General features: G+C 38.7%; 1 protein-coding gene across 1 annotated transcript; it reads right to left on the bottom strand.

Moving 5' to 3' along the window:
• Window positions 1–327: 327 nt before the first annotated feature.
• Window positions 328–24,220, bottom strand: LOC102233756 (asc-type amino acid transporter 1-like). The gene is made up of 11 exons (XM_005802498.3): window positions 23,977–24,220; window positions 18,063–18,267; window positions 15,993–16,144; window positions 7,638–7,763; window positions 6,765–6,918; window positions 6,558–6,681; window positions 5,315–5,418; window positions 5,102–5,198; window positions 4,822–4,971; window positions 3,530–3,707; window positions 328–2,339 (listed from the first exon to the last, which is right to left on the bottom strand). Exons 1-11 carry the CDS (start codon window positions 24,203–24,205, stop codon window positions 2,242–2,244), a joined length of 1,617 nt encoding a protein of 538 aa, XP_005802555.2. The 5' UTR covers window positions 24,206–24,220; the 3' UTR covers window positions 328–2,241.
• Between the last annotated feature and the right edge of the window lie 3,372 nt (window positions 24,221–27,592).

Here is a 27,592-nt window from a genome sequence, read left to right as displayed (position 1 = left end):
TCACGATGCTTTGACATGTAGCTGTGCTTATTGAATAAAAGTGCAACTCTTTGGACAAAATCAGTAGAAATAGGTAAGCAGTTTGGGAGCATAAGAACCTTTACATCAGTCAACATTTTCACCAACTTAATAATACTGAACAGCAACTAGCAACCCCAACTTGGACGAGGTAAAAGACAATAGATTTGAAGTTAAACTTTTCAAATTCAAAAACACTCTTTAAAAATAATATAACTACTAACATATAACAAACTAACATTTTTATGCCACTGTTTATTCTGGCAGTGCTTTTATCTGACGAGGCCGCAAACATGACAAGTGACAAAACACCTTTTATAAGCTGCTATATTTAATGACACTTTCCATTGTTATCATTGCACAACTTTACACATTTCTTTTCTTACAAACACAGGTACACACATCCGTTATGTAGTGTGTGAAGACATCACAGCACGTCTGAGGAACGTGATCTTTGCAGGAGTCCTTGGCACCTTTTTTTTTTTTTTTTACACAGTATTTACAAACTGCAACAACTACTGCCTGGACATGGCCAAACAGACCTGTTTTAGGCTTAAGGAGTCTCTCTTTTTTTAAATGCCCAGTTACCAGAATTCATAGGGTCTAGAAAAAGCACCACAAGTTTATTGTTGTCTTTCTAAGAAATAAAAAAAAAAAACCAAACAATATCTCCTCAGTAAGTAACAGTTCTTTTTAAAAGGTAATGCCGCGGACAAAATTATGTTGGCGGTCAGGTCCCCAAACAGTTTAAAGGAATAGTTTGACATCCTTGAACAGAGAATTTTTGAAGTTTTTGTCAGTAGAAGTTCCCATACACAGAAAAAAAACAAAAAACGAAAGCGCCGATATCTCAGTTAGTTTGTAGAAAAGTCCTGAGCGACGGGAGGCTAGCTAATGAGACAAAAGTCGACATTTTAGCCAATTTTAGCGAATATAGAGCATGTTATGTGGCTGAGAAATTGGCGACAAATCTAAATGTCTCTTATATAACCGCAGAACGTTTATATAGAGCTGGTTTGAGAAAACTACTGAAACTTCACCTCCAGAAGAAAGGAAACCATCTCTTCAAACGCAAATAAACACTTCACCTGCACCATCCTGTGGCAGTATGATGCAAAAACCTGACGACACAAATTCAAGTAAGCTTTAGTACATCAACAGGACTAAAATCTGTACAAGCGTAAAACGTCATCAGTACCTTAAGTTAGTTGGCAGGTTTATAAAACGTCAACTGGCTGGACGAGCTGTGGGCCATAAAGCGGACAATGAATGTAAATTTCTGCCAAAATTTTCAAGAAGAAACTCGGAAATTTTGAGATTAATCTGAAAAAAATGTAAATAAAATTGACTTTTTTTTTGTAATTTTGTTGACTTTTGAAACTCTAATTTCTTTAATTGAACATTTCTGAGATTAATCTCAGAAATTAATCTCAGATTAATCTCAGATTTTTTTGCCAGAAATTTGCCACTCTTCTTTGTTTTTTCTATCTACAATTGCCTTAATGCTCTATGATACAAGCAGGAAGTGTGTGTCTATGTTTCTGCCTTTAACCTTTGCCAGCTGCCATTTTGGATTCTGAAATGTTATCCACTAACAGGTTTGTGGTAAGTACTGTACGGTAACAATAATTTCTGGTCGCGTGAGCAGCTCTAAAGAGTCCACCGCTAAATCTGGAAAACCTGAAGACACTGTTAGGTGCCAACCTCAGACATGAAACAATTCATTTATCCAGTTCAGCTGAAGCTTCTTGCCATTCTCACGTCTCTCTCAGCTTGTAATTTTCATGCTAGGACAGAGAAATACCATTTAAAAAAAAATTCAACACCAACAAGGCACGTATGGTATCTCTCGGAACATTTGCGACAGATACGAGGATGAAATAAGTGGTGTATCATAAAAAAAAAAGAAACTACAGCTGAGCAGAGAGGATCAAGAGTGATTAGTGAAAAGGTGCTGGAGAAAGAAGTAGCGATAAAAAAAATATGACTAAGTGCAGAAACTGCTTGCATATTCGTCTTAAAAGTTTCTCTCTTCTTTTTTTTTTTCTTCTTTTAAACGTTTCTCCATGCCAGCTGCATTCGGGGAAGATGTACAAGAGAGTACATGACAGCGATTCGTCACAACTCAGAACACAATTGGAAAACCTAAACACCAAAAACTGAAAGTGCAGGCGCGAATGCAAAAATAAAAAAACAAAACAGAAAAAAACACATTGTCGCTGCTCAGTCGATGGCTTTGGCAGTGAGGGGTTCGGTCTCTGAAGAGTCTGCCTGTGGAAACACGACGTAGCACAGCTTCTGGCCCATGTATGTCACTCTTTCTGCAAGGCAAACGGGACAGGTCAGCTGATGGGAATCTCTGCAAGCAGGAAGAACTGTTTAGAAAAGTATTGTGTCGTGTATCATTTATCTTTTAAAAGGAATTGTGATTCATCATTGTAATGATGAATTTCAATTATGGATGTTAAATTAAAAACAAAAAACAAACTGTATGATCAGAAACGTTTTTTTCACTTTTTCTTCCACAAGAGAGCCAGTAAATATCAGTAAATTCCTAAACATGACTCGTTGCTGTGTGCAGTTTAGGTTACGCTTCAAGTAAGTGGCGTAAATTTTAGCTCCAAAAGTCGAAAATTTGGGAGAAAAAAAACAAAACATTAATCTCAGAAATTTCCCAGAAGGAACTTGGAAATTTTTGACTTTTGAAATTCTAGAAAATTTCTGAGGTTAAATCTCAAAATTTCCTTAAGAATTTTTTTTTACTTTTCAAACTCAGAAATTTTCTGGAAAAAAACGTGGAAATTTCTGAGATTAAACAAAAAATGTCTGAGTTTTTTGGCAGAAATGTACTCCTTTTTGTTCTTATCTACAATGACTGATAGGGAATTGATACTTTTTACCATTTATTTACTGATATATGTGCTGTTTTTATACTTCTGCAAGATGTGATATCCTGTTAAATATGTTTCCAGACAATGTGCAGACGCTTTTGCAGCTGTCTTAAAGAGTTACCATATATGGAACGTATTTTCCTGAACTTGCCAGACCTGTTGAATTATCACTGTGACGATATGCCTATGCTTAGAAGCGAATAAATATTGAAGGCCTACAATCCCCTGTTGGAGTTGGACGAGCTAACTCCAACAGTTGGAGTTAGCTCGTCTGACGCAGCTAAGTCTGACACGTGTCTCCCCTTTTGCAAAAGACAAGTTTTTGTGTCCTTGTGATTTTTTTCAGTTTATTTGAAAAATAAACCTAACAACCTATACGCCACTGAAATGAAATAACAGCAGGACAGTAGGAATGTTTTCCCAAGAACAATAAGTGTGTTTGTGGTGATATGAATACTGTGCCATGCAGTCACAGTCATGCAGTTATCTAAAAAAAATTATTATTTTTATCATAACATCATCAAAATAATATTATCTTTTTCACAATAGCATCACAAAATATCATGATAAAACTATGAGTCCATATCGCCGGGCCCTAGTGCAGTTTAAACCTTACTTACCCAGCAGTATGTAAATCCACTTGGGCTTTTCTTTCCAATGAACTCCCACAAAGTAAACGGGGACGCCGGTCAGCATGATGACCATGCCCAGGCCGCACACCACCGGCTCAGAGTACAGACTGCAGAACAGCAACAGGGCCCAGAAAATCAGGTAGGTGATGGGAACCAACAGGTTCACCTGCACACAACAAAAACAGACAGAAATATTCACATTCATGCTTCAACATATACATGCAACATGTACTGGACTTTTTTTTTCTTAATATTCCAAGAAAATACATGAAAGTTTACATTCACTTAACCCACACTTAACATGTACAGTAGCTGTATATACCAGTCAGTAGGTGGCAGCAAAAAATTAAGTGTGCCTATGAGAAAGATGTGACAAAATAACAGCTTATGTTAAGCTTATCCCAATAATTAATTAATCACATGATAAATTAAAATGAGCCCAATAATTTCCATTTGCGTGACTGATTGGTAGAAAGAGAGACAGACACACAAAAAAGGTGGTTCATTGGTCTCAACAAGACTGTTTTTTGAAGGCCACTTTTGTTTACAAAGGCTTCATAATTCATTCTATTTGTTAATTTTGTTTATTTATTTTGGATATTTTCAGTTCCCGTGTTAAATATTTGTCTAAAATTTTAAAGTTTATCCATCTTTGAGAGAGTGCAATTTAATGATTATGCCATCCATCCATCCATCCATTTTCTAACACACTTGTCCCTAATGGGGTCAGGAGGTGCTGGTGTCTACCTCCAGCTAACGTTCCGGGAGAGAGGCGGGGTCACCCTGGACAGGTCGCCAGTCTGTCGCAGGGCAACACAGAGACAGACAGGACACACAACCATGCACACACACACTCACCCCTAGGGAGAATTTAGAGAGACCAATTAACCTGACAGTCATGTTTTTGGTCTGTGGGAGGAAGCCGGAAAGAACCCACGCATGCACAGGGAGAACATGCAAACTCCATGCAGAAAGACCCCAGGCCGGGAATCAAACCCACGACCTTCATGCTGCAAAGCAACAGCTCTACCAACTGCGCCACTGTGCAGCATGATTATGCCATTACTATTAAATGACTTGAAAACTGTCTCAATATGACAATATCATCATTCATCATGATCCTTTCAGGGACAATTTATTGTCCAGCAAAATTAGCCTGGTTGACAGGCCTACCTGGTGTACATACAAAGTGCTTAACTAATTTAATGGACATTCATGACATAATGGACAATGGCTGAGGAACTGGTAAAATGCTCCTGTTAACATCAGGGAAGCTGTACCTTAATGGGTCTGGCCAGGTTGGGCCTCTTCTTGCGAAGGTAGAGCAGGCCAGCGATGGTCACCCCGTAGGACAGGTAGTTGATGAAGGACACGTAGTTGATCAGGTTGTGTGTCTCTCCAATACACATGATGAGTACTGTGGCGATACACTGGAAGACATGCAGGTAGGTTTAAACAGAAGGAAGTTGTTAAGCTAAAATAACAGGCGATTTAGTAGTTAATTACGATTTCTACAATTTTGGGTATTAGAAATAAAAGCTGGACAGAAGCAGCACTTACGCAGACGAGCAGGGCGGGGATCGGTGTGCAGTTTTTCAGATGGATCATGGCCAGCAGGTACGGCAGGTGACCCTCTCTGGCTCCGGAGAAACACAATCTGAAAGGAAAAATCAATTGTACACAGTTTTATTTTCCCTTCTCTGACATATTTGAAGCAAAACATTTAGCAGTGGTTGCAAAAAAGGACAATTTAAAAGGAGCATGATTTTGTACCTGGAGGAGGTGAACAAATAGCCGTTGATGCCTCCGAATGTGGACAGCGCCACGGAGATGGGCATCACCCAGGAAAACATGCCCAGCAGCTTTTCCCCAAACGTCTGAAACAGCAAAACAGTTGCAGCAATGTTGCAAGGTTTAAACCAAAGTCAGTTTAACTCACAGAAAAATGGAAATGTCTGCTAAAAGTCTACTAAAATGACAACAAGTCTGGAGAGCAGCAGAGGTCTTTCAACTGTCCTTTATGGAGGAAGGGGAAGATACAAAAACACTGCATATTGGCAGGAAGATATTAGAAAGCAAACGTGTGGAAGACGATGCTCTGGTCAAATAAAACCGTCAAAGCTGCAATGGAACAGTTTAAATTAGGGGTGTCAAAACTTTTTATTACCGAGGTGAAAAAAAAAGTACTAGCGGGTCAACATTGAATACTTTTTGAAGAACTAACAATACAAAAAAGTAGGTGTTTTTACTTGTTCAACAATAAACTAAAAACGCAAAATGTTTGTAAAACAAAGTTTCATTTTTCATAGGAAAGAAAGGCGAAGATCAAATTGTGATTGAAACCTCAAAAGGAGTTTTCCATGTTTACCTCATTGAAAGAAAGACATCCAGTTTGCAGATTATTTGGGATTAATTTAGAAAAAAACAAAGAAAAAAGCAGCACAAGAACAAGATTCAGGCCACTCTTTCTTTGAAAGCACATGTTTTCAAAGTTCAATACAATAACAAGTTTAATACAGTTATTAAAGTCACTGGATGAATGTATTCACATTTTACACTGAAAGTAAAGAAAATGCTGAGGGGTGCAAAATATTTTGTGTTAAGCCTAACTTTTTTTTGTTTCTTTGTCCTAATAAAAGGTCAACCACCTTTGCTGGGGTTGGGTCAAATTTGTCTCCTTTTGAAATTGCAGTCAAGAAAAGAAAATCAGACGGTCACTGTACTGGGGCAGAGTTAAAAAGCAAACACTGTCAGAAAAACAGTGATGTGGATGTTGAAACTGCTGTTTTTCTGTAGCAGATTTTATTGGCTAATGCTAAACCTCAGATATCTTTGTTGAAGTGAAGCGAAAAATGGTTCGATGCATCTCTAGTTTGAAGAATGCAAACACACACCACATTTTTTCTGATGTTTACTTGTGAAGGAACTATTGAAAATCATTTTCCCTCCATTTCACAATGATGAACTACTTTGTGTGGTTTGACAAAACACACAACAGTAATCAGTGGCTGCTCACCACTGCTACAGCGTTGGAGGCGAGCAGCTCCTCTGGAGTCATGGAGGTGAAGTAGGCGATGTTGGTCATGGTGTACACCAGGGTCACCAGTGGGATGGAGATGTAGATGGCAAGCGGCAGGTTCCTGATGGTACAAAAAAAAAAAAAATCATTCTACTGGAGCAAAGGAGCTGAGACGTGCTCCCTGTTGTATCAGTGCCATCGTACCTGCGTGGTTCCACAACTTCCTCCGTGACGTAATTGAGGAAGTTCCAGCCACTGTAAGCGAAGGAAGCCTGCAGGAAGGCCAGAGCTATCTGTCCAAACGACGGATCCTGGCTGAATTCAAAGGCCACGCTGGGCCGCAGGGCGTCGTAGTGACCTGCACAGACACGGGAGGAGGACGGGCCAAGAAGAGGTAGAAATTAACACCTGAAAAAGGTAATGGTTGGATCATGAATAGAAGAAAAATCTAAAATTGTAAACTAATTTTCCTGCTGTTAAGTTTGATCGTCTGATAGACTTACTGGACAGTATAGAAAGAATGCTGAGATGTCACAGTCAGTCACTCATATCTGTGAGTTTATGTTTGCAAGGGCTGCAACTAACAATTATTTTAGTGATAGATTATTCTATTGATCATTCTGAAAATCGCATAAAAAGAAGTAAACATTCTGCAGATTTTTTTATTTAAGTATTTTTTATACAATGTTAGAAATACACTAAAAGTTGCAATTAAGCACATAATCCAATTAATTTTTTAAATAAGAAAAACATAAACAAAAGACTAAAAAATACTTTGAACTTCAACACATGAAAAACTCAGCCCTTTCTGCTTGACTTAACATCAAAAACAGAGATCTGAATTTGAACCAGGTGAAGCTAAATGTTTGCCTCTTGAGGAATTTTGGGTAGGGCAAATTTACAAACAAAGGTTTTTTTATTTTAAATGAAAAGTGTATAAACCTTTTTGCACACTTTTGGAAGTGTGTTGTTTTTGAGTCTGAATGCTCCAGTTAACGACTAATCTGTTACTAAATTGGGTGATGTAATGGGGTTATGTCATTCATTGCTATTAATCGTATCAGTCGCAGTGATTACCTTTGAAGATCTGGACGAGTCCAACCACAATGATGAGCACTAGAGCCAGAAGTTTTCCTACAGTGAAAATATCCTGAATCCTCGTCGCCCAGCGAACACTGGAGCAATTCACCCAGGTCAGGAACACTGTAAACACACACGCACGCCCACACACACATGCACAAATATATATTTATACAGACATCTCATACAGCATAGCAAAAATGCTTTATAGATACACACAGACCCAGAAATCAGATAAGAACGGAAACCTAACAAATCCCTGTACATAATAAACACTCAAACTACTCATTAGTGCCTGCTAGCCAAGCTTTTTTTACTGTCTTTAAAAAAAAAGGTAAGCACATGATTTCCTGGGTTAACTAAATTACAAACAGAACGTTTCCTGATTTTACCTCACAGTGTCTAATCCATAAGCCTGCCTTAATCTGTCAAAATGACCTCATTTAATAAACCCACATTCTTTCATTCACCCACATGGAGTTGTGATTGTGTCGGAGTACAATCACATTTGTAATTGGTCATTTATTTCTTCAATTCTTCTTGTAAAGAAATCTGTTATTGTTGGAAAACTTGTTTCAAATTAAAAGTTCTCACATTTGTGGAAAGATAAAGAAGCTTCTCTCTCTAATGTTAGTCTGAATAACAAACTTATTTTTTTAAAAAGGCTCCTCAACCAGGAAGTTGCCAGTTACAACCCTTCGGCAACAATCGGGAAGAATTTAGATCACGTCGATGAAACTATATTGTTTTGTTTTTCCTTTAATGACTGGGAGCAGCTGGTTAGCCTCTCAAACGCTCAAATAACACATGAACTATGACCCCAAATCCCAGAAGAGTTGAAAAGGAGATGCATTGGATGCGGATCACACCGTCTCTTCCATAAATCTTAACAGACGGCGATCACATCCCCGACTCCAACGTCTCTCTGCTCGACTTTCTAACCAAACGGCCAGACGGAGGTTTCAAAAAGAGCAGCAAAAGCAAATGAAGTGGATTAGCAGTGCTTGCTAATGAGTGATGGTGGCATCCAGCACATGCGACTGTGGAATATCATCTCTGCTGCCTGGATGTTAAACTGTTAGCATGGCAGACTGTCATACAGTAACTGAATAAAAGCTGCACATTTCCTCCAGCATGTAATACTAAGATTACTCTTGTAGTTGGAGTCATGCAAAACCCTTTACTTAAAATGGAAGAAAATAAATTCAGATATCTTGTTGAGAACAATAAATTTGCTTAATGAAAGATTTTTCGATGAAATGTTTTGCAGATATAATGAAGTGGTTTTTTTTCTTCAGCTGCATAAAAAATGGGTTATTTTGCAGAAATGCAATGGAAACACTTTTGCGTCACACGAGTCATGTAATCGACAACCAGATGTTGCTACTGCAGGACGATGAGGCGTGAACAAACATATCCACATGTTTTTTGAATTCTTTCTCTTATCTAACGGAAATACCGCAATTGAGAAATTGTGTTGTTTCGCCAATAGCTGAATATTGGCAAAGTTTTTTTTGCACATTTGTAATGAAATTATTAGCTGTGTTTTCATTACAAATGTGTGCACAACTTTGCTGATCATGTCGAAAAAGTATAATTTTGTAACTACGGTTTTCACATTAAATATGAACAGCAATTACAATCACATGTAATGTCATGAAAAAAATAAAAAAAACATGCCTGTCTTCTTCACAGTTTGTGCCAGTGGCAACATCCGGCTGCTGATCATGTGACTATTATGATGCAAAAAATATTTTTATATCCCAGTCTTGCAAAATAAAATTAAAACATTTTGATACGGCCAAAAAACAACCACCTCATTCTAGCGGCAAAACTTTTTATTTGACAAGCAACTGGTTTTTTTTTTTGCCCTGTAAATTGCTGTGTTTCTATTAAGCAAATAAATTTTCAAAATATTAAATTGCACAATTATGCAGTCAATGGAAGCGCAGCTTAAGACAGCAAATAATTTTGAAGCTCGTCAGGATTTTAAAAAGTTACTATTTTGCAATTTCCTAGTTGAGAAGAAAAATGTTTTAAATAATATTGGTAGCTGGAGTCCATGTTTATGTAATAGTATAAATCTAGCTGTTCTTTGAATCCTTGTGGGTTTTTCAGTGAACAAGCAGCATTGTGAAGGAATACAGCGGACATGTCAGAGAAAATATTGTGGACCAGTTTAAAGCCGGGTTAAGTAAACTGTTTGCAGGGAGACGTTGGCTGGTTGTTCTTGGTGAAACCCACAATGGTACCACAGCTGCAATTTTCCTCAAGACTGCAGAACCATTTCTGCTGAAACTAACAGACTTTCCAATAAGATTAGATTTTTTTTTTTTACCATTAAGTGCTGTTACAAAAAAAAGACCAAGCACACATATAAAATCCCACTAAAAGCACATTAAAGTTTGTAGTTTAAATGTGACAAAATGTCAGATTCTTTCGCAAGACTTTCCACTTCCCATGTCTGCTAAGTAAATCTTCATTTGTCATCCCTTTTACTAAGTTTCTGAATGATTAAATCCTTATTTTGGTTAAACAAAAACCCTAAAACCTATTATTTCTTCGTTACGCTAACTTCTCACCGCACCTCACTTCCAGACTACTAACACAGTGACTTGCATGGGAAACAATAGTGTGTGTACCGGCACATACAGACGGCAGGTCATCCATCACTAGAACAAGGTTTTCCCTCCCACCACAGAACACTTCTTCCGCTGGTACAGGCACTCACACACACACACACACACACACACGCACGTGAATTGTTGGCAGGAGGTTTTGGTGGCACCGAGCAGAGCTTTTTTTTTTCCTTCTCCACAGCACTGCTGAGTTTTATAGTCGGTTACTCTCTGGGTGTTACATGCGTTTCCGTTCCTGTGTTCCCTCCGCCGCCTCCTCCAAATTTCCTCTGTTTTAACCCTGACAGGAAGGAGGTGCCAGCGGCTTTGAATGTGACAGTGCAGGTAAATATGTGTGCCGCCATCAGGGGCTTCCATTGAAGGCCGCTCCAGCACTTGAATACTAAACAAATTACTGCTTTTAGCCTTAATGGATTCAGATCCAAAGTCGGTGCAGATTTATCGGGGAGGGGGACCGCGGGGTGTGGGGGGCTTTAACCTCAGGAACACCCCCTTCTGGTTCAGGATGTGGTCACTGGAGTCACTGAATTGGTAATAACTCCCACCAAGTTCCTCTAACATCAGAAAGCAGTCAGAGTTAGCCAGATAACTGGGGATGGGTGATCAATTGATTTTATAGATTAATCAAATTTTGGGCATTTGAAGTTGGAAAATCTGGATTTTTTTATTCGTACTAAGTCTATTCCAATTACCATCTATGACCATTATTAGGAATCAACTTAAAATGTATATGATGAACTGATATGATGTGTCTGTAAAGTGCCTTGAGACAATATTTGTTGTGAATTGCAGCCCTATAAATAAATCAAATACCTCTGTTTGGCGTCCTGGGTTCTATGTTATGATCTCCACTCTTTTGGCTCTGATGCTCCGACCCACTGAGCAGTGGGAATGATTCCTCTCCTCATTTTAAATTCAAGTAAAAAAAAAAAAAAAGAAAAGAAGAAAAAGCATAGACCCACAAATCAGATGATGTATGTCTTAATTTTAAGCCCCCCCCCCCAAAAAAAAGTCTTTAAATTAATTTTATATTTGATGATTATGTTTGTTTGGTTTTTCTTATTTGTTTTTCTGATATTTTACATGTCTGAAATAATTTAAATAATTTCCACTGTGTTGATGCTTTGGGTTATATTTGTGTGTGCTGCTATTCCTGCTCTATAAAAGACCCTTTTTTTTAACTCCCCTATAACATTTGTAGGGTGTGACAGGCAAAGTATGTATCTAGAAAAAAAACTAAACATGGGTTTTGCTGTTCAAGTGCTTTGAGCTATATTTCTAAAAATCATAAAACACACTCACTGTACAAAGTCATAAAACATAAACAGCACCAAATACCAAATTTCTGTTCTGTAATCACTGAGGCCAAAATGACAGAACAGAAATTGCAGAGTTTATGTGGAAACCGCTTCAGTCTGGTGACCAACAAAGATCCTCCAGTCAAACAGTAAATGAATTTAATGCAGCATCTAATATAGAACATTCTGGGAATTTTAGAAAGCTTGCCAACACTAAATTGAAACCACTGGTCACAAACTGCATGAGCACATGATTTCTGTAGATGGGTCAACATCCATCACATATCTAGTAATAAAACTGTGCTGAAGTGAAAAAGGTGCGTTTTATTTTAAGGTTTTCTCCAAGATTGTTCCTCCTCTAAAAACCAGCTTCAGGGTTTTTGGAGGAGATTAGGATAATTGCTGATATATGGAAAATAATTGGCTTATTATGGAGAAGAGGAGTTGCTGAAGAGTCAGAAAGCTGGGTTGGTATGGATTGTGGTGTGGGCTTGGAGACAGACTGTCCAGCACAGCTCACCTACAGGAAATGACTACTTAACAGATTTTTCCTGCTAATGTTCAGTCTCTGGATAACAGCATGGATTATTTACGGCGGCAGGTCCACACTTGGCAGTGAGTTCCTTCACCAGCAGTCAGCATGGACATCCTGACTGGACTGCTGCTCTGCAGCCTGTTATGTAAAAAGCTGCAATGTACTATGTAGTTTGACAGTCAGTCCTCAAGACATGCATAAACTTTTTCAGCAATTTGATTTAATGTCACTTTTCTGTTCAATCAGACCAGAATTCCAGCCTTTTTTTCCTCCATGTTCATCAGGGAGCCTTGGTGAGCCATGACCTGACACCTGTGTATCACCGTTGACATGTACTGACCACTGCAGACCCTGAACATCCAGATCATTACAACCTGCTTATTGTTAAAATAACTCTAATCTCCATGCGTTCCTATTATTACAGCTTCTATCACTGAGTTCCAGCTAGAAAGTCGGGATGTTAACACATGCAACGAATGTTGTAACAATACCGATGCAATGCTGTATCTCTTACAAACATCAGTATTATATATTTTCCAAGCACATTGTATAATGTTCTAGTACAATGAAGTAACTATGTTACCTCCAATTGTTATAAAAATGCTGCACATATCAAATATGACTTAAAAATGTTTTTACTCTTTGAATTTAATGCCTTGAAATTGGGCCTCTGTCTCTTTAAAAAAAAACCTCATGCTCTTTCTGAAACTCCACCTTCAGGAAGTCAACGCAACACGTCTCCTCCATTAACCCTTTAACAAGGTTTTTACCAGCGTTGCTCTGAGAAAGAGTCCCTATAATGAGCTCAGCAGACGTGCGGTTCCACCAGATGTTTGCTAAGTGCTGCTGGCTAGTCTGAAGGAGCTGAGGTGGGAGGGGTCCTCTGGGAGGTCATTGCTTGCAAACTGCAGCTCCTCATTAGAGCTGTGCCTCGAAGACGGTGCTAGGTCCACCCAGGCGTTTTTGCAAAGCTGAATGGCTGCCATGAGAAATTCAAGGATTTCTCAAACATGCATGAAAGAAAGAGTCAAAGCAACAATTCAGGTGTGTTTTTGAAGAGGGAGTAACATTCTAACATGAAAAAACTCCATCTTACATATTACTGCTTCTTGAAGCTCTACTTTCCATAACCAAACAGCACTTCAATCATTGATTTTAGACACTCTTGCATGTGTCTCTTCTAAAATGAACATGTTTCCACCACACTTTGAGAGGACCAGCCACATTGAAAAGCAAAGTCAGTCATAACTGGGTGGAGTCGGAGTTGCTCCCGATTTCTCAGTGGGATATCCGACTTTCGTAGATTTTTCTGACTGGGAAATCTGAATTTCTAGGTTCCAAGTACAACTGGAACGCAGCATAACTCATCAAGATTAATGAGAAAACTGATGCTAAAATAAGAAATAATTAACTGTGACACAAAGTTCTTCACTGGTTTTAGCAAATCTCACCTATAAATAACCAATGAAAATAATAACCAGTGAAACCTAGAGCACCTCACCAAGTTACAGAGGAAGTGTCTTCACGTAAGCGAGCTGGAGCTGTGTGTGCCTATTCTTAGTAGAACACCGCTAGCCCAAAACTGGACCTGTCTGGTTTTTACTCACTCACTCCAGGGTGACTTGCGTCTCCCTTGCAGTACGTTCTGCATGAGAGGAAGGAGGGGGAACGTGAATATCTGGGCTGGCTGACATTCAGAAGTTACGCTGACCTCAGACCAGTCTGACACTCAGCTTTACAAAGAGGTGAAAATAAATCCCACAAGCATTTAACCAAGTCTGTCTGCTTAACAGTATGAACTCTTAAAAGAAGTGAGGCTGATCGCAGACAGGAAAATAAAGTCTCTGGGACTTCAGCGCTGACAAGTAACGCTATGAGGATGTGGAGAGTAGTAGACAGCCAATGAGAGCTGCCGACATCCTTCCTGAAACACAGGCGGCCAATAGGATTCCGTCATTAATGTGCAAGGTGTCCGGCCCATTTCCTGTTTGCATTTGACTCAGCCGCGGGAGCATGAAACAATACACAGTAGTGTGGACATAGCCGCTCATTAGCGGCGTCCACAAAGCCTGGCACCATTATGTATTCTGACACTGCCACTGACACACACACACCCACGCACGCACAAACACACACACACACACACACTTGCACAAAACAAACCAATCAGTCCAACCAGAGTCCGACAAAAAAAAGTTAAAAAAAATAAAAAAAGCTGTCCATGTTACACCTGGTCTAACTGGGCAGCAGTTGTAGCCCACCGTTGCTTAAAATAGCAGCGCTCCATCAGTGGACTCTGAAAATGTTAAGCTCAGCTTGACACGTGGAAACACTCTCCTGCAGATCCCCATCTCACTACCATCCATCTCCCCCCCGTTTTACTCCATCCGGATCAGACAAGACCCGACCGGCTGTCTTACTGGTCCGATACATGTACAGCATGTCTTTGCCATTAGCCATTTCATGTCTTGCATTTCAAGCAAAGGCGATGATGAAATTAGAGGCTATAAATGGAGCAGAACATTCTGGATGGGATTTTCGAACGAAAATGAACAGCCTCAGGCGACATCATCGGGTCCTGACGCAAATAACTGGAAGCCGGACAAAGACTTTGCAATTTAAATGTTTTCTTTAGTTACAGTCAGAACTTGAAGAGTTTTGTTTAATGTTTGATCTAATTCCTGGCCCCTATCAGAAGATAAGTTGTTTACGCATCATATAAAAGAATGTCTGCCCTGCTGATTACGTCACTAGGAGTTTCTCTGGTTCATGAAGTCATCTGACCTGACCGTCTGAGCAACAGAGGATCTGTAGTCAAGATATTTTTAAGCATGGTGGCACAATGAAAATAAAAAAAAGACACTACGCAGGCTACTACACTGAAACACTGGACAGCTCAACTCCCAGTAACCTTCAATTCAACACTCTCCACGTTTTCGACTAGCTATGCTTATCACTCTACTGACCTAGACGGACTTGGATTTGTACGTTCTTAAAAAAATTTGGATGGTAAACTTTGAGCCACAGCAATTTAATTTTAAACTTCTCAAAAAACAACAACAAAAAAACAAACAAACAAAAAAAACTGTGCTTTCATTCAGTTAGCTTGGTGCTTTCTTGCGCCAAGCTAGCCAACAAGCCTATAGCCTCTACCTATAGGCTACATACTGGTATCAAACAGGAAATGGACTGAACCTCCAGAGGACTTTTCTTGTCACACTGACTAAGCAAAGCATTTCTAGAGTCACATTCATCCAGCCGCAATCAAAAATGTTCACGTTAAGTGGTGGGCACACTTCAACTATTGTGTTAATAGCAGAGCTAGTTTAGCACTTTAGCATTTTTGGTAACTTTGAAAACATTTAGCGCACTTAGTTTCCCCTTAATTAACTTCTCCAGATAAAATATAAAGCGCGAACATATTTAGCTCTTTTGTAAACTTTCAGATAGAGTCAACTAACTTTTTCGTTAACACTGCTAGTCCACTGTTCACTTTTATGTAGCAATATACAACTTTGTAGGTAGGCAACGTGGGGCTCAGAAGAAACACGTGAAGGAGGGAGGAAGCTTGACTTTTCCAATGATTTCGAGATGAAAGGTGATGTGACAGACCAGTTTATAACTTTAGAAATAATTCAGTGCATCTTACTTATGCTCCAGTACCAAAACCAGGCCTCAAACAGAAGGACTTCTGCCAGAGGTTGAAATTTGCACGATATCTCCCTGTTTCAACAATCTTGGTTTGCCAGAATAAAACAACATATTTGGTAAGGCGTCCCAGACATGCTGGTTACAAACATCAGCACCGCAGCTGAAGGAACTGGGATGAATAAACTGCACACAGACAGAAAATGTAAATCCTAGAAGGCTTTAGACTCACAGACACAGATGGTGGCGAGGAGTCTGGTGGCGATGAACGGAGGCAAGCAGTTCTGGAAGGCTGGCTGCAAGACGTAATTGGAGAAGGTGAGGGCAATGACTGCCAGCGTAGTTGGATACATGATGAGAACAGCGCTCCATAACAACAGGAAGCTAGAAATAAAAGAACAAGCATGACTGCAACACACCATTCAAAAAATACAAAACATCCTTTTTTTAATTCATGAGTAGAACTCACAAGCTATTTTGTGCTGACGGCTGTTTTTACTGTTCATGCTGTTCTTTTTCAGTTCCACTCGTACTTTTCATTCACACTTGTACAGAAAGCTGCGAGAACAACCGCAGCTCTGTTGCAATAGTGGTTGAGGGCCTTGTCAGAGAATTATAAAATATATGAAGCTAAAGCTCAAATATGAGGGTAAAAAGACCTAAATAAGCTCCAAGTGAGTTACAGAGGCAGAAATGATCAGTTTCTCTACATTGTTGATACAAAAACTGTTTTTGCAGCCAAAACAGTGTTGTCTCATTAGCTGCATTTCCAGTGACCGTATAATTGCAATTTGACATTTGAAAAATAAATTAGCTTAATGGAAACACGGCAACTTCGAAAAAACTCACTTTTTGGCGCTAAGATGAAGAGGTTTATTTATTGGCTATATTAAAAATATCACAAAACTGCAATGGAAATACTTTTTTCACACAAGTCACATGATCAACAACCAGACATTTCCACTAGCACAAACCAGGAAGAAGAAGAAGACAACAGAAAGTAGCTGGAGGCTTGTGGTCAAGTATATTTTTCTAATGACTTACCACGTGAACAAACTTTTAATTGGATTTCTTATTTAATGGAAACGCCACAATTGCAAAATTGTGCTTTTTCAACATTAGCAAAATATTGACAAAGTTTTGAGTGTATTTGTAATGGAAATGCAGCAACAGACACAGCCAATAATTCACTAATCCATTCTGTCTATAATAAAGAAAGGCCTCAAAGAAGGAGTCTACTTTTTTTCCCAACAATGGTCCTCAAGCCACTGCCAGGGTGTTTCCCTGCTTCAGCTCAACTGATTTAAATTGATGGCTGATTACCAGGATTTTACTGAACACCAATTCTAAGGTGTGTTGTCAGGTGTGTTAAAGCTGAAAAATATGTGAAACATGCACGTAAGCCTTCAGGACCTATGTGCACGTAGAGAAGTCAAAACACTGAAGTTGCTGTTGTTTTCCTGAAACCATTTCTTCAAAGTCAGGCTACTCCAGAAAGTTAGAAATACTTGTTTGGCAACAATGTTGTAAATACAGCATGTTTCAGGAAGAAGCAGAAGTCAAGGCTCTTTAGAAAACTGTGTCCTACAAGATCAAATTTCCTTAAACATCATCCCTGGAAAAAGAATAGCATAGGTAGCTCGAGTGATCTACACATTTTATACAACTTTTACGTTATTGAGGTGAGACACTCATCATAATTCTACAACAGAAGAAGCTTGGCGCGGTAAATCCGGTTGTAAACAATGGCTGGAGCAAGCAGCGTTCCACTTTTTCCTGTTTTCATTTTTCTAAATTCCAGTTTAGCTATATTTATTGAATTGAGCATGACCTGCTGTATAAACATCGATTTTGACCAGTTTTAGAAAGTAATATATTGTAAAAGAACATCTTATTTCTTGAAACTTAAGGCAAATACTGGAATACATAGACTTTACATCTCTCAGAGTTTACTATTTTGCATTCTTCTGAAGGCTCAAGTACACATTTTTCAATAGTTCACGCCCTCAATATTTTGTTGAATGATCAATGCAAACTTTGACAAATCTATTATAACTCAAGGTTGTGATGCCATAAGGATTAATACTTCTATACCATTAAAAAGTTTTTTTTGTCTTGCCTGTATCAGATTCTCCATCCCAGAGAGCAAAATACTTGAGTGAAAATAAGAACTTGGAAAATCTAGACCCTCGACTGGAGTGTTGCTTTTATGCGATTATGTACAGCTTCCTAAACTAAACCCATCAAATTCTGAGATGCAGAGTTTACAAGAAGACACAAGCTGCCGATATGTTCTACTTACCCTACAAGCCCTCCAAAGATCTCAGTCACATACGAATAGTCTCCTCCAGATTTTGGGATTGTGACACCGAGTTCGGCGTAGCACAACGACCCAAGAGCGCAGATCCCTCCTCCGCAAACCCAGACGATGAGCGACAGTCCCACCGAGCCTGCATGCTCCAGCACTCCTTTAGGTGAGATGAAGATCCCCGAGCCAATGATGTTCCCTTCATGGACAGAGTTAACATTGTTAGCTGCTGCTGTTCTTATAATTCAGTAGAAGTCAGGTAGTGAGCTAATTCACAACTAGTACATTGTGATGCCAGAAACCAATAAAGTTTAAGTTGTTGTAGTTGTAATAGAATACGTTTTCAATCTTGTTGCACTTAAAACAGATTAAGAAGTTTACTACAATCTATGATATGCAAAAAAAACCTAAAGGGGCAGTATTATGTTGTACAACTGTTGCCAACTGTGCAACAGATCCAGATGTAAAGTTTCCTCATTATTCCACACTCAGCCATCAGTAGTATGATGAAGTGGAAAGGAAAAAGGGAATGAGTCAACTCGTCCACAGTGTGGTAGGCCATAAGATCACAGAACAGGGTCAGTAGTCGTTGAGTCGCCGAGTATATTGAGGTCACCAACTTTCTGTGTAGAGGAGATTACAGTCTAGAGCCGTTTTTCAAGAGTTGGGCTTGGCTGCTTAGCTCTAATGAGAGGAACTTTTAATGTTTCAGTAAACCAAATCGTTTTGGTCACTCTTATGCTCCCAACCTTGTGGGAACGGTTTGGGGATGACGCTGTTAGTTCCAACATGACCGGGTTGGAGCTTTGCTTTGGCTCTGTGCTGAATCTACATTTGCTGTGCTAGGCATCTAAGCCTTTACGCTGCAGTTTAGACATCTCTTCTATTTTAAATGTCAGAAACTATAAGAATGCGAGTCAACAAATGCTGTGTTCCACTTCCCTATCATAAAAAAAAAAGAAAAAAAAAGTGGAACTTCCCACCGAGTCCAACTTCCCACTCAAAGCAGGAGCACTCCGGATACCTTTAATTGACGGATTACGTGATTCTACTGAAGAGAAAGGGTTCAAAACGTGATCGTTGGACACGGCGTCTTCTACAATTTCCTGCAATGGAGACGCTGATGAACAAAAACAAAGAGCTCTCTTGTTTGCGTGTGTACTTGTGGCTGTAAATAATCCATCTTGCTATCGATGTTTGCAAATGAGCACTAGGACAGAGCAGTGCTGTTGTCGTTGCCATCAGGTCAGCTCTGAGCCACGTTCAGCTGGAGTTTGAGCTCAGCTGACCCCTACAAACCGAGGGTTCCTTCACTTGGCCAACATGTTATGAGTTCAACTTTAGCTTGGCATGTATGACATCATCAGTCTCTCCAAAAGAAAAACACAAAACAAAAGAAAACTACTGCATGCTAGAAAGTAACAAAAACAAACAGCAGCTGTCGAAACAAGTGGTGTTTTTGCACTGGCCTCCATGTTTTCCCCCATCCTTGGGGTAAGTTTGGGGCTAAAAAGTGTGACTCTGCTGAGGGTAAACATTGCGGCCGTTGAAGCCAAGTGAGGCGTGCTGTTGCTCTGAATGCTCCCTAATGAAGCAGAGCAAGAGAGGAGGACCAGGATGTGCATTTGTCATTGTCTCCTCACTTGATGGAAGAGACCGTGTTGAGATGCAGAGCTGTTACATAAAGCCTTTGTCGCGTTTGTTATGTCATGAAAGTTCAGCATCTCAGCGATTCAGCAGGAACCGGGGGGTCTGCCTATGTCTACCTGTATCACAGTTGTAAAATGATTTCAATAGTTCAGATACACGATTTCACTACAATCTTTTCTCGATGGGGCAAAACTGAATCGTTTCTGTGAAAGCAGTCCTGGGTTTTGTCCCATCTCTCTGGTTCTCATTTGGCCTCTTTGAAAATTTCCCACCACTGTTTTAGACAAAGCTGAAATGTAAGGAGAGAACTGAGATACCCTTCCAATAGCAATAGGGCTGAAGCGATTAATCGGAATAATTGTGATTAATCGTTGATTGACACCATTGCCAACTAATTTAGTAAATGATTAATTGTTTAGTGGAGTATACAGACTCCAAAAATGCCTAACAACACACTCGGAGCAGTGATGAAGCCAAGACTGCACAAAAATATACATTTTGAATTTAAGATTAAAACAAAATCTTCTCTGACTGTAAATATGTTCTAACCAGAACTCTTCATGTGGGATAGTCGTAGCTTCACCTGGTTCAAATTCTGTAAAATTTCTCCAATTAAGCACCTTTTGCTATCCAATTATTAATCAGTTAACCCAAAAAATAAACAGATTAGCCCTACTGATGTTAAGCAGTGCAGAAAGGGCTGAGTTTTCCACATGTTGATTTAAAAAAAAAAGCAAAATGCATGTTTCACCATCTCACAACTAAAGAGGACCAGGATGTGCATTTGTCATTGTCTCCTCACTTGATGGAGGAGGAGGCCTCAAATGTGAGGGCAGAGAAGATTTGCACTGCAGAAAGTGAAACAGCCGAGTAGGTTTCTGGTTTACATCACTAAGCCGCCAAAAGAAAAGAAGAACTGAAGGATTTTTGATTTATGTTGTTTTCAGTCAGAATTGACATTTTCATTGGGTAGTGTTGTCAAACCAGTATTACTAGTCGCTGCAAGCAGTGGAGCACCAGAGCAAGTCAGTACAACACATTTCAAGAATATTGCAGTCAATTCATGAGTAGGCTGATGGTGGTGGGTAGCAATATGACTCAGGCAGCTCATGTTCACCCACTCTGCAGTGTTTTTAAAGAGAACATTCACTTTACTCCACTAAGATTACAATTCAGACCAAACATAGCCATTCTGATCTTTACATTCACTAATGAAGGATTTTTTTGACAAGTAAAAAAAGGACAACCTGCAATTCGCTTTAGACTGAATTCATCAACAGGATCGGATCTGACATATCTGGTACGGAGAAAAGCCAATCAATAACCCAGAGATCCAATTTCACCACATGGGCCACTAAAATCCTGAGCAATGCATCTCTCATCTTTAAAAGACTGCATCACAACTACATAAGTATTATTTTTGTTCACAACTCTTCATGCCTCTGAGAAAACAAAACCAAAAAAATCAGATTCCACAGAAGAAAAATCAACTTCCACAGTGTTGATCGTTAGAAAGTAAAATTGAGGTTTCTGACACGATGGTGGAGAGTCAAAAACACAGAGGAAGAAATTCTCTTTCCTCAATGACACAGCTTGAAAATCAGATTTGAATACATGTTTATAAAGAAGCAACTAATGATTATTTTAGTAAATTAGTTATTCTATTTTTTTTTTGACAATTAATCACATCTTTACAGAGTTTTATTTTAACCACTTGAGCCGTTTTTTTTTTTTTTTTTACAATATTAGAAACACAAATTACATTTATTTTTTACACAAGAAAATATTTTATTTCCTAAAATGCATCAACACCACATTCACTTCATTTGTAGCCAGGGATGCATCTGCTGCTAAAAAAATACATCTAACATCAAAATGTGAAAAGCTCAACACTTTCTGAGTTTTTTTACAGATCTTAGATTAAAATGTATATGTTTTTAACAGTTTTGGCTTATTTACTGCTCTGAGAATTTGTTCTTTCAGCATATTGCCGTTTTTTTAGTCTGTATACTCCAATTAATGATTAATCAATTACTAAAGTAGTTGATGATTACTTCGAAAAGCGATTAATCCAAGCTTTTTGTCACATGTCAAAAATTGTCAAGACAAAATTAGCAACAAAAAAAATCAAAAACAAAACGTGAGAAAACAAGGACAAAGAAATGTTTTTTTTTTTAAAAAGAAACAAAATACTGACTTTTTTACATATAGGCAGCCCGGTAGTACTTGGGCTGGAAGGTGTTTATTTTATTTGGGTTTTATTTTTTTCACCTCTGAGTGGCTAACTGTCAATTTACTCCGGTCTCGGTTTGACGGGGTTCCCTCACTTCCTGTATCTGTTCCCTCACTTCCTGTATCTGTTTACGTTTTTTTTCAGCTGTTACAACCATTTAGTCCATTGTTCTCATGTCGTAATGTGTTTTTTCCAAGCCGCCTTTAAACGTAACATGAGCGTTAAGATACCGGTGGGTGTAAGAGTCATGTCAGCAGCCAAGAAAAGGCAAAACACCTGAACACAGTTTTTTCCAAAACAAGTGGAGTTGAATAATGCTGTTGGATGCAGATGACAGGCTGTTAAGTATATTTTGTTTTTAAAAAATGCATGTGGTATCTGGTTTATGTGATTTTTAATATTAAGGCAGTGTTTTTTTTTAATGGATTATGAAAAACTTTATTACTATTTGCTCTTATCATAATGTGATGTCTAAGTTACATTTACTTTTTGAAAACAAAAGAAAACAAACTTATATTAGTAGTTTTACTGCATTTTTTACTTGAGTAATATTTTTAATTGAAAGAGATAAACTTCAGAGATTGGAAACATTAGATTTTTAGATTTCTGCAACATAATGCTAATGCTTGTGCAAGTCTAAGTATAGGCACTAAGCACCGTTTTTTGTATTGATTAACTACTATTTTATTTGAAAGTTTGTATACACATTTGTATTTATGTGAAATTATTACTATAAAAGTATATAATCAATTGTAATACTTTAATTAAATAAGTAAAATAGTAAATTTTCTTTTGTTGGTAAGGGATGTGTAAATCATTCTAGAGCTAAACAAAATGTTAAACGAGTTTCGCAGATTTGCCTTGTTAAAAGAGAGGGATCCACTATGTGAATTTTTTAATTTCTCGACTCAAAATAATCTTTTTTTTTCAGTTCTGGGCAATAAAAACAAGATTTAGATCACTTTTATTGAAAAGTTTGTAGCCAAGTTGAATAAATTCATTAAAAGAATCAAAGCCTGCTGATGGATGTGGTCGCCACGTTGTACTGTAGCCAGGATTTTCTATTGCAAAATTTTAATTTGTTTGTAATACTTTTGCCCTGACTAAAAATGTAAAATATTTGTATTTTCTTGAATTGGAGTTGTGGGCAGCACAAAATCAGTTTGGCCACTGCATTAAAGTATATGCTTTGATGCATTTATACCCTAAAAAACAGCAGTACTTATTTGTTTTGATGTATGCATTAGAAAATTATTTTTTTTTAAAAATCTAATGTTTTACTACCTGGTCAGCCAGTTGGTGCATCTTTGTCCCAAATGAAGCAGAAGTGATAGCATTTAGCACTGAAAAATGTTCTAAGAAAGGCAAGGAATGTACTGAAAAGTGGTATTTATGCAATATCTTTAAGGCATGTGTGTCCTCCCTCTGACCCCAGACTTTTAACCAGCAGCTCCGTGGAACTTGGGACATTAAACAGCAGAGTAATCTGTGTGTTTCAAAGCACGACTGTGTTCCGTGGGCAGCTTACTGTACATTTTAAATCGTTTTTTTAGGAGTGGCTGATTTGCATATTCTAGAGCGGACTGCTGCAGTGCCTCGCTGCTCAGCTGTCCCACAGAACCGGGCCTCCCAACTTCACCACACTACCCAGCCACGTAAGCATCCTCATATTCAGACCCATACGACTGATGCAACAGTTTCCACGCGAGCCGGAAAAAAAAACACACTACCCTTGTACTCAGAGCCTGCCTCTTGCAGCTTCCGCGTGCTCAAACGACTTTTCAGTCAGATTATTTATTTATTTATTTTTGTACTCGGGTTTTGCGTCCAAGTTTGAGGAAATGAGATGAATTTGAGCCGGAATATCCCGCTACGTGTAACTTTTGGACGGCTGAGTGAACGGGATGCCGTGTCATAACAGTGAGCCGAATCCTCAAACACGTTTCTCCGTTTACTTCAGGTTGTGGAGCTGAATCCCCTCCACAACCTGTCGGCTCGTCTGTCTCAGTTGTCGCGCGCACTCACCGATGATAATAGCGCAGGCGCTTAGGAGTCCGATTTCCTTCTTCAGCGTGACTTTGTCATCACTTTTGGCGTTTTCATCCTTCTTCCTTTTCCTTTTGTCATCCATCTCTCCCTCGCTGTCTTCCTCTTCCCCCTCGGTCCGGTTCAGATACTGTAGACTGAACCACGTCTCACGCTGCCGGGCGCACTTATAATATCGTGCAGATGACGGGGAGGAGGAGGTGCGCATGCGTGACAGTCCCAAACTTTGACTCAGGTAGGTTAATGCGAGAGGTGTGTAGAGATTCAGGGATGTGGCATCTTGGCCTACAACAAAAAGGACAAGGTTTCTTTTTGTTTTGTTAAGTTTGCCAGGCTATATCTACATTATATTGATGAGTATAAACACACACCCAAAAAATAACGAGGCAAACCTGCGAAACTCTTTTTTTGGCTCTAGAATGATTTACACATCCCTTTCCAACAAAAGCGCCCAAATGAAAAGTATGAGGATTTTATTAATTGATTAAAAATATTTTCTAACACTAAAAAAAGAGTTTTAGTTGATCAAACTTCAACAAACTCTTTCAACTAGTTACAAGTGATTGAATGTTAAGTTAAGTTATTAAGTTGTCATGTTAAAGGAACTATAATAAATAACTAAACTGAAATGAATTGTTACCAAATGAAGCTATTTATTTAAGTTGGACCAACTATTTCCCTTTTTCAGAGTAGATTTTGAAGCCGTTTGCTTGAGGTTTTAGAGATGTGAAGGAAAAACTTCAGGTTTCAAGATGACTGAAGATTTGAGGAGTACAGTGTAAATTTTTTGATACAAAGTTCTGCCTAATGGTCACTTGGAAATACACTTTTGATGCCGTCATTATAAGAAATTCCAAACTGAAGCACATCAGCTTACATAGAAACTGAACAGGAGCAGTATGGAACAACTCTGAACCAAAACACTGACGAGCACATTACAAATTAGTGACAAATAATATTATGAGCTTCACAAAAGCATTTGCACCCCTCAAAATGTTCCGCATTTTGTCACATTGTAACTACGACACGTAGACAAACACGGTACATTTCTGTAAGCGATTAAGAAAGAATGTGGTGTCCACACAACAGGCTGCGGGATTCCACTGAAAACGTTGTAGTTGGTATGCCATGCCAATCGGTGGCGCTGTAACACTGCCACCAAACAAAAAGCACTTTTACAACGAAGATTTCATTTGTGAAAAGGAAAAAAAATAAGGTATCCAAGCCAGCCCACCAGCAAGTTCACATTCAAACTGCTAAAATAAACAAAAGTTTTCAAGGACATACAAAGCGTGTCCTTGAATTTAATGGAAACACCTTGAAATGATCTTAAACAGTCTGTAATGCTTAGAAATCCAACAATGTGCCTGATTTAAAACAATTCTGCAAAGAAGAGTGGGTTACAATTTTTACAGTGATGTTAAAGACTTATTGCCAGTTATCGCACACACTTAATATCAGTTCTTATTGCTAAGGGTGGTACAACCAGTTATTGGGCTCAAGTGGGAATTATGTTTTCACACAGAACCAGATTGATTTGGATACATATTTACCCTTAATAAATTAAATTAAAAAAACAAGACGTTTTTTTATTTACTCTGATTCTGCCTACAAAATATTTAAAAATGTACAACTTTTACATGCTACAAAAAGTCTTTAAGCAGGCAACTAGGTTTTTACAGTACTGGAAGTATCTCCCAAAGGTCAATGGTGCAGCCAGGAAAACAGGTCAAGTATGTAGAGCACTAATGCTGTGGAAGCAGCTGTGGCGGGACATTTAAACCTACAGCAAGAAGAAGATGTTCCTCTTCATTCATTACGAGGAGAAATCCAGGATGCAACATATCTCGACTTTAATGCAACTGACTAGCTGAAGCATATTTGTCAACCACAGGAAATATCATCTGTACTTGTGTGACAAAAATTGCTAACAGACAAACCAAAAAAAAAGAAGAAAAAGCAATAAGTTTGGTTTTCACACAGCTGCTTAGTGGCCGTATTTTTCTCAGTTTACCACTGAAAGCATTTAGGTATTTAGGTCAGTTGTGAGGCAGAAAATAACTGGCTCAACCTAGTTTTGAAGCTCGAACGAGGGAGCTGGAAGAAGTCACGGCAGAAATGTAGAACATTAACTATATACTGTACAGACCAGATCAGGTTAGAGCTGTGATATTATCACACTTTTATCTCAGCTTTGTTTTAATGAACCAGAAAAACTGTAATTCTGATAAACGATTGGCTTCTATTTATCTGTTAGTGGAGCAAATTATTTATGGTCGCTATTTTTTGACTCTCCAATAAATAAATAAAATGTTTTAGTTCTATGTATCGGATTGATGACTAAAAGAATATTCCATTTTTTAAATTTGCCAATGTATTTAGCATCAGACTCCATTTTACCTTCTGAAAATACAGAAGACGTGAGAGGAAAAGGGAAAATCAATCTAAATTCAACTTTGATCATTTCAAATAAATCCAACAAATACAACAGAGGCTTATGGCATGGATTATTGGTGCAACTTTTAACAGCTACATCAATTCAGATTCATTAATCTGCTTTTTTAAGGTATGTGAGAAATGGCCTGGAGGAATTAAGCCTTTTGTGTCTTGCTAAACAGAGTAGTTATGCAGTTAAAGCTGTTTTTTCTCCCCCCCTTAATTACGTCTAACATTGCATTCAAAATGCAAACAAAAATGTTAAGCAAGATCCATTCTACTTGAAACGTCTCTGCTGGCCAGTAGCCAGTGAAGTGACAGATTGAAAGCATCCTCAATTAGAAAACAAGAGAGGCACTCTAATGGAGCCGCCTTCTGTCAAGTGACCAGGAGTAATTCTTTCCTGTGGCTGCATGTCAAGTTGCCACAGGGAACACCTCATATTTTATGTCATTACCTACCCTAATGCACTGACAAGTCTTGTTTACAATTAGCTTAACACAGAAAGCGTGACAACAGCTTAATGGGGCCACAATGGGGAATATTTATCTGGGTTTCTGATCCAGGAGATCTCTCTGAACAGATCCCTAAGCTACTGCAGTATGCCAAGTATCAGACAACCCAGTCTACCAAACCATTAGCAGCGCAGCTTTTATTCTAAATACACAGTATCTAATGTTTGCACTGAGCACTGTTCAGTTAATCATCTGGCAGCGGTAAAAGTACGGCACAAAAACAAACCTGCCCACCTAAACCGACAGGGTGGACAAGGAAAGCAATGATCAGAGAAGCAACCAAAAGGACTGTGGGGAAGTCTGGAGAATCTGCAGAGAACCGCCGTTCAAGTGGAGGAAAAGGTCAACACAACAACAAACGTGGCCTTAACAGAAGAGAAACCTATATAAAAATAGGCCTCAAGCAACAGAGGAGACATGACTCTGGGATGACAGCAAAATGTAACCTCTTTTCCTGTGTGGCAAAAATCTCCCATGGTGAAACACGGTGGTGATGGAATCATGCTGTGGGATGCTCTTCTTAGAAAGAGACATAGAAGTTGTTTAGAGTTGATGGGGAAATGTTAGGAGATTAAACGTTAAGAGGTTGCATAAGACTTGTGACTATAGAGGTTTATATTCCACAAGGATGATGATGACCCTTG

This window comes from Xiphophorus maculatus, chromosome 4 (assembly GCF_002775205.1).
Source record: "Xiphophorus maculatus strain JP 163 A chromosome 4, X_maculatus-5.0-male, whole genome shotgun sequence".
NCBI classification, from domain to species: Eukaryota; Metazoa; Chordata; class Actinopteri; order Cyprinodontiformes; family Poeciliidae; genus Xiphophorus; species Xiphophorus maculatus.
The sequence above is the reverse complement of the archived record's forward strand: the minus strand, read 5'-3'. Positions and strand labels throughout refer to the sequence as shown.

Coding starts and splice junctions, on each gene's coding strand:
- LOC102233756 (XM_005802498.3), bottom strand. CDS start 24,205: ATGCGCACCTCCTCCTCCCCGTCATCTGCACGATATTATAAGTGCGCC. Junction 6,682..6,764: donor GAAGTTGTGGAACCACGCAG/GTACGATGGCAC, acceptor TTGTACCATCAG/GAACCTGCCGCTTGCCATCT. Junction 2,340..3,529: donor GTGGATTTACATACTGCTGG/GTAAGTAAGGTT, acceptor TTTGCCTTGCAG/AAAGAGTGACATACATGGGC.